Source organism: Salmo salar, chromosome ssa20 (genome assembly GCF_905237065.1).
Source record: "Salmo salar chromosome ssa20, Ssal_v3.1, whole genome shotgun sequence".
Classification (NCBI taxonomy): Eukaryota; Metazoa; Chordata; class Actinopteri; order Salmoniformes; family Salmonidae; genus Salmo; species Salmo salar.
Window position 1 is genome coordinate 91,409,798 of NC_059461.1, and position 8,122 is coordinate 91,417,919.

Genomic DNA, 8,122 nt, shown 5'->3' on the forward strand with positions numbered 1-8,122 from the left:
GCAATTTCAGCCACTTTTTTTGTGATGATTTGTAAAAGTGAACAAATCTGGGTTTTCTCTCATCCTGTCCCGCTATGCAATTTACAATAACAACACCGTGACTGACAGAAAATCCCTCCCCTTTCATTTTATAACTCCTCCTTTTCACAGGAGGTTGTGTTGTAAAAAGGTGAAGTCTCTTTCTCGTCTCTCTCTCTCTCTCTCTCTCTCTCTCTCTCTCTCTCTCTCCAACAAAACAACCCGATTAAGTTTCCTAGCCAACCGTTTCACAAAGCGTACCCGTTATAATCTTTTCAGAGAAAGAGATGTTTACCAGCTCTATAAGAATGAAAACCTAGTGCTGTTTCTGCTTTTGAAGTATCTGTCATTGGTCGTGTGAGTTGTCAGTCAGATATGGGTGGTATTACTACGGACAGCTCCGGTAACACGGCTGTCGGGCTGTGAACTGACATTCAACAGGCGAGAGTAAACGGAACTGGCGCACTCAATAATAACTGCGACTTGGATTGTAAAAACAAAAAGTTCACCAAGCTGGGTTTTTTCTTCTTCTTCTATTCTAACTTTTCTATTCTATTCGTTAACAATCAGAATATCTACTTCTTATTTTTATTTTTATTTTTTCATCGTCGACTTAGATGTTGTTGTCTCCGCCTTGATTTGTGACTTTATATCAATGTAGTGTTATCGGACGGACCGATATTTTTGTTCAGGTGGTCGACCACTAACCCCCCCTTCTCGGTTGTTTACTTGCTGGCTGACTTCACATCACCCGCTGTGTATGAATAACTTTCTAATTACTAATTCTATGTGACATTTGACGCTATTCTAGCTACTACTATGGCCGAGGCAGCCCAACAACCACAACAGGTTGAGATCGACCCGGATTTCGAGCCTCTCTCCCGGCCCCGTTCCTGCACGTGGCCCCTGCCGCGTCCGGAGTTCATCACCCCGGGCGACTCCAACACCTCCTCTCCCGCCCCTTCTATCAAACAAGAACCCAGCAGTAACTCCGATTTCATCTCCAGCCTCAGTTTATTAGAAGAGACTGAAGACTACTCCGAAGAGGATCAGAAACACACCGTCCTCTGCAATGATTTCCAATGTCAGGAAAACTGCATCCACGACCACCATCAACAGCATCAGCAGCAGCAGCAGCAGCAGCAGCACCCGGGGAACGGCACCCAACTCCCGCAGCAACAGGTGCTTCTGCTGTCCTCCCCGGTCGGCTCTTCATCTTCAGTAGCGGCTGCGGCCGCTGCAGCTGCCCAGAGGAAAAGCAGTTCATCTCGGCGTAACGCCTGGGGCAATATGTCTTACGCAGACCTCATAACTAAGGCTATTGAGAGCACCCAGGATAAGAGGCTTACCTTGTCTCAGATCTATGACTGGATGGTGAAGAACGTGCCTTATTTCAAGGACAAGGGAGATAGCAACAGTTCTGCTGGGTGGAAGGTAAAAGCTTTCAATACATTTCATCTAATGACATTTGAGTTATGTTTTAAGGGCTATAAAAAAAAACTATGATAAGGATATAGAGAAATTGACCTTTAATTGCCTATATATATCAAAGTTGACGCTTTTCATAATTTTTTTAATGATGATATTGTAACGACCCTGGGTTTATAAGCGCTTATATCGACTCTGCCGCTTGAACAGGCTTCTGCGGCACAGTCGATAGCGCGCTGGACTTCGGGCTTAGAAGGTCGAGGGTTCGAGACCCGCTCCACTGCTTGTTTCATTACAATATTAACCCACGTTATCACATGTTAACAACACATGTAACTAATAAGTAAGACCAGGTGAGGGTGACATGCTGCTTGCCAGAATATGTTTATTGTAGGATTGGGTATTATAAACAATGTTAAAATGCTATTTCTTGAGGTGCAGTTGTTCATTTCTATCTTTATAGCATCATGCTCTGTATCAGAGGAGACACGATGTGCTGGTCTTGTGTATCCCAATCAATCAGTCACTTTATGTCCATTCATTGTATGTCCTGATGAAACCTGTGGTTGCCAATTGTAACCCAGTCAGCAAATGGACACACACACACACACACACACACACACACACACACACACACACACACACACACACACACACACACACACACACACACACACACACACACACACACACACACACACACACACACACACACACACACACACACACACACACACACACACGGCGGCCTCAATAGGATTCTTGTCCAACTCCGGCTGCCTCCCCATAATACTATTGCACAAGAGGGTACTGGGAGTCAGACTCTGATGGGATGTGATAGGCTAGCTACGCTTAGTCCCTCCTCCTCTCCTCTCCCAGTACTGCTAATATTCAAAGTTAACATACTGTGCTGTAGTTGAGACACAGACGCTGGTCTCACTCATGTCTCTGTGCCAAAGTATGTTAGCAGCAACCCTGTCTACACTCGCTGTGCCAAAACACACTAACACCGAATGGCATATGTTATTATAATTATTATGTAGTTATTATATTAAGACTTTAGTTAGATGTGTAGCCTGGGTTTCTCTCCTGCTATTCCTCTGTCATAGCTAGAACTTTGGGTTCTGTCTCAGTCAGAGTAAAGGTATTTCTGTAGGGGCCCGGCAGGTGATTGTGAGGTGCGAGTGAGGAAAGGGTTTGTATATCCGTCACGTGCTACGATGACGAGGGCACACACCTCTTTCTAACAGGAGAAGGACAGCCCCTTTCTCCTTCTCTTCCTTTCCTATTTCACCCCTTATATCAATTCAATTCAAAGGGGCTTTATTGGCATGGGGGAAACATATGTTAACGTTGCCAAAGCATGTGAAATAGATAATGAACAAAAGTGAAAATAAACACTCAGAAATGAACAGTAAAAATTACACTCACAAATGTTTTGAAATAAATAGAGACATTTCAAATGTCGTATTATGTCTATATACCGTGTTATAACAATGTGCAAATAGTTAAAGTACAAAAGGGAAAATAAATAAACATAAATATGGGTTGTATTAACAATGGTGTTTGTTTTCTCTCTTCTCTCTCTCTCTGTCTCTCTCTGTCTCTCTCTTCTTTCTCTCTGTCTCTCTGTCTCTCTCTTCTCTCTGTCTCTCTCTTCTCTGTCTCTCTCTCTCTCTCTCTCTCTCTCTCTCTCTCTCTCTCTCTCTCTCTGTCTCTCTCTTCTTTCTCTCTGTCTCTCTGTCTCTCTCTTCTCTCTGTCTCTCTCTTCTCTGTCTCTCTGTCTCTCTCTTCTCTCTCTCTCTCTCTCTCTCTCTCTCTCTCTCTGTCTCTCTCTCTCTCTCTCTCTCTCTCTCTCTCTCTCTCTCTCTCTCTCTCTCTCTCTCTCTCTCTCTCTCTCTCTCTCTCTCTCTCTCTCTCTCTCTCTCGCTCTCTCTCTCTTCATCGATTTCCACTAAAACACGGCCAGCTGTTAACGAAGACTGTATAAGTAAACTGTTGGCCTGTAATTATGTGACGTACATAGTCCTGAACTTCTGACTGACGGAGACTGGTAGGGAACTTATTCTGCCATTGTTGAAGTTAAATAACATGTAGAGATGTATAGACGTAAATGATTTTGCATATAGGACCATGGTTAACATCCAAATGGACCAGGGCTCTGGTCAAAAGTAGTGCACTATGAAGGGAATAGGGCGCCATTTTGGATGCACACCATGGTTTTGTTGTAGAACTGATATCCTTAACCTGTAGCACCACATGAAGGTCTATAACACCTTGACATACTGTCCTGTAAAACCTTGACTTACTGTCCTGTAATACCTTGACTTACTGTCCTGTAACACCTTGACTTACTATCCTGTAACACCTTGACTTACTATCCTGTAACACCTTGACTTACTGTCCTGTAACACCTTGACTTACTGTCGTGTAACACCTTGACTTACTGTCCTGTAACACCTGGACTTACTGTCGTGTAACACCTGGACTTACTGTCCTGTAACACCTTGACTTACTATCCTGTAACACCTTGACTTACTGTCCTGTAACACCTGGACTTACTGTCGTGTAACACCTGGACTTACTGTCCTGTAACACCTTGACTTACTGTCGTGTAACACCTTGACTTACTGTCCTGTAACAGCTGGACTTACTATCCTGTAACACCTGGACTTACTGTCCTGTAACACCTGGACATACTGTCGTGTAACACCTTGACTTACTGTCCTGTAACACCTGGATTTACTGTCCTGTAACACCTGGACTTACTGCCATGTAACACCTGGAATCACTGTCGTGTAAGTAAGTAGTAGTTGTAATGATTATTGAAAATAGCTGACAGAATCACCCAACCTCTCATCTTTGACCCCATAACACCATGTCTGTTGGTAGATTATTGACATGTTGGTGATGATTTTGAGGGGGTAAGAACAGAAATTTTTAGTTAGACGTCATAAACAGAGAGAGAGACTATCAGGAGCACAAAACGAAGAAAAATTAGTTTAGGATATAATTCATTCTACTGTCTTTGGTTAGTATTAGCACCCTTCAAAATGTCAGGAGAACGATACAGGTTACCAACACCTGTTTTTTAATGATGATTTTTAAACTTTTTAAATTCTATTTATGTAAATGTCTCTGGATAAGAATGTGTCTCTCTCTCTCATTCCATGTGTCGGTAGCAGTAATGTCTGTCAGTGACATTCCAGAGTGGCTTGGCAGACGAGGAGTACCACGCCTTTACGCCTTGTGTGTGCGAGTGCGTGTGCGGTCATGCGTGCATTTGTGTGTGCGAGTGTGTGTGAGAAGCACACACACTAATGTTGAACTCCCAGGGAGGGAGGGAGAGAAGGAGGGAGGGAGGGAAAGGATAGAGAGAAGAGAGAGGAGAGCAGAGGAGAGGAGGGAGATGAGAGGAGGGTGAGTGAGTGAGAGGAGGGAGAGTAGAGGAGAAGAGAGGAAAGGAGAGGAGAGGGAAGAGAGGAGAGGAGAGGAGAGGGAAGAGAGGAGAGGAGGGAAGCCTCTATATCTCCAAGGCTGGTAGAGACAGAAACACAGCTGGGCTTTCACTAGTCTCTCTCTCACTCTCTATCTCTCTCCCCCCTCTCTCCCTCCCCCTTTCCCTCTATCTCTCTATCTCTCCCCTCCCCCCTCTCTCTGTCTCTCTCTCAACCCCCTCTCCCTCTCTCTCTCCCCTCTCCCCCCTCTCCCCCTCTCCCTCTCCCTCTCCCCCCTCTCTCTTTCTCTCTCTTTCTCTCTCTCCCCTCTCCTCCCTCTCCCCCTCTCCCCCTCTCTCTCTCTCTCTCTCTCTCCCCCTCTCCCCTCTTCCCCTCTTCCCTCTCCCTCCCCCTCTTCTCTCTCTCTCCCCTCTCCCCCTCCCCCTCCCTCTCTTTCTCTCTCTCTCCCCCTCTCCCCCTCTCCCCCTCCCCCCTCTGTCTCTCTCTCTCTCTCCCCCAGGACATCTATCTGCTGTATCACCAGACTCTCCACACAACACTTCATGGAAAGTGTGGATATGTTAACAAGTTAATGGAATGGCCGGGTTTCTAGGAAAGTTGTGTAGCTCCCAGCACAGTAGGTTGTGTAGCACCCAGCACAGTAGGTTGTGTAGCACCCAGCACAGTAAGTTGTGTAGCACCCAGCACAGTAAGTTGTGTAGCACCCAGCACAGTAGGTTGTGTAGCACCCAGCACAGTAGGTTGTGTAGCACCCAGCACAGTAAGTTGTGTAGCACCCAGCAGTAGGTTGTGTAGCTCCCAGCACAGTAAGTTGTGTAGCTCCCAGCACAGTAAGTTGTGTAGCTCCCAGCACAGTAAGTTGTGTAGCACCCAGCACAGTAAGTTGTGTAGCACCCAGCACAGTAGGTTGTGTAGCTCCCAGCACAGTAAGTTGTGTAGCACCCAGCACAGTAGGTTGTGTAGCACCCAGCACAGTAAGTTGTGTAGCTCCCAGCACAGTAAGTTGTGTAGCACCCAGCACAGTAAGTTGTGTAGCTCCCAGCACAGTAAGTTGTGTAGCACCCAGCAGTAGGTTGTGTAGCTCCCAGCACAGTAAGTTGTGTAGCTCCCAGCACAGTAAGTTGTGTAGCACCCAGCACAGTAAGTTGTGTAGCACCCAGCACAGTAGGTTGTGTAGCACCCAGCACAGTAGGTTGTGTAGCTCCCAGCACAGTAAGTTGTGTAGCTCCCAGCACAGTAAGTTGTGTAGCACCCAGCACAGTAAGTTGTGTAGCACCCAGCACAGTAAGTTGTGTAGCACCCAGCAGTAGGTTGTGTAGCACCCAGCACAGTAAGTTGTGTAGCACCCAGCACAGTAGGTTGTGTAGCACCCAGCACAGTAGGTTGTGTAGCACCCAGCACAGTAGGTGGTGTAGCACCCAGCACAGTAAGTTGTGTAGCTCCCAGCACAGTAAGTTGTGTAGCACCCAGCACAGTAGGTTGTGTAGCACCCAGCACAGTAAGTTGTGTAGCTCCCAGCACAGTAAGTTGTGTAGCACCCAGCACAGTAAGTTGTGTAGCTCCCAGCACAGTAAGTTGTGTAGCACCCATCACAGTAAGTTGTGTAGCACCCAGCAGTAAGCTGATGTAGTTAATGTAGTTAGGTACCCGGCCCAGTTCTAGAGCTTGCCTGACACGGTAGGTTGCAAGTCCCAAATGGCACCCGTTTCCCTACAGAGTGCACTTCTCTTGACTGTAGCCTGTAGGGAAATAGGGTACCATTTTGGATGCAGGCTAGGTAGAGTAAGTAGAGCAGAAAGCTCGAGGAGTGTCCTCCCCTCACTAACCATACAGATACTAATATACCTAAAGTGAAAGGCTAGTCTTATGTGTAGTTCATAAGGCCTGCTTTGTGCTAGAGTGGGTGGGGGTTGATGAAAATACGTCAAAGGACTCTTGTCCTTAACGTCTAGATTCGGTAGCTATCTCTGCAATGCCTCAGTAGGCTAAAAAGTGTAGTTATTAATGAGGGTGTTCATGGAAAGTTTTGCAGCACACATTAAGTTGGCCTCTCATACGATGTGTTATAATGTAACTACACTAGTCAGCAGAATTACACTGTTATGACAGACTTACATGCCCCACAATGTAGTACAGGAAAATACCAGCTTTAAGACATTTATCACGGATCAGTTATGTTGTACAACGACGACAAGTCTACTGTGAATAATGTAAATACTGTGAATACTGTGAACACTGTAAATACCGTAAATGCTGTGAATACTGTGAATACTGTAAATGCTGTGGATACTGTAAATACTGTGAATACTGTGGATACTGTGAACACTGTAAATACCGTAAATACTGTGAATACTGTGAATAATGTAAATACTGTGGATACTGTGAACACTGTAAATACCGTAAATGCTGTGAATACTGTGAATACTGTAAATACTGTGGATACTGTGAACACTGTAAATACTGTGAATAATGTAAATACTGTGGATACTGTGAACACTGTAAATACTGTGAATACTGTGAATACTGTAAATACTGTGGATACTGTGAATACTGTAAATACTGTGAATACTGTAAATAATGTAGATACTGTGAATAATGTAAATACTGTGGATACTGTGAACACTGTAAATACCGTAAATGCTGTGAATACTGTGAATACTGTAAATACTGTGAATAATGTAAATACTGTGGATACTGTGAATACTGTAAATACTGTGGATACTGTGAACACTGTAAATACCGTAAATGCTGTGAATACTGTGAATACTGTAAATACTGTGGATACTGTAAATACTGTAAATACTGTGAATACTGTGAATACTGTAGATACTGTGAATAATGTAAATACTGTGGATACTGTGAACACTGTAAATACCGTAAATGCTGTGAATACTGCGAATACTGTAGATACTGTGAATACTGTAAATACTGTGGATACTGTAAATACTGTGGATACTGTGAACACTGTAAATGCTGTGAATACTGCGAATACTGTAGATACTGTGGATACTGTAAATACTGTAAATACTGTGAATACTGCGAATACGGTAAATACTGTGGATACTGTAAATACTGTAAATACTGTGAATACTGCGAATACGGTAAATACTGTGGATATTGTAAATACTGTGAATACTGTGAATACTGTAAATAATGGAAATACTGTAAATACTGTAGATACTGTAAATACTGTAAATATTGTGAATACTGTGAATACT

The 8,122-nt window shown here is 44.3% G+C and overlaps 1 protein-coding gene across 1 annotated transcript in view; it reads left to right on the forward strand.

The window, feature by feature from the left end:
* Nucleotides 1–207: 207 nt before the first annotated feature.
* Nucleotides 208–8,122, forward strand: part of foxo1a (forkhead box O1 a) — a 102,946-nt gene continuing 95,031 nt past the window's right edge. The window contains exon 1 of the mRNA XM_014163676.2: nt 208–1,452. Coding sequence (XP_014019151.2) covers nt 838–1,452 — 615 coding nt within the window. The 5' untranslated portion in view covers nt 208–837. The remainder of the gene's footprint in view (nt 1,453–8,122) is intronic.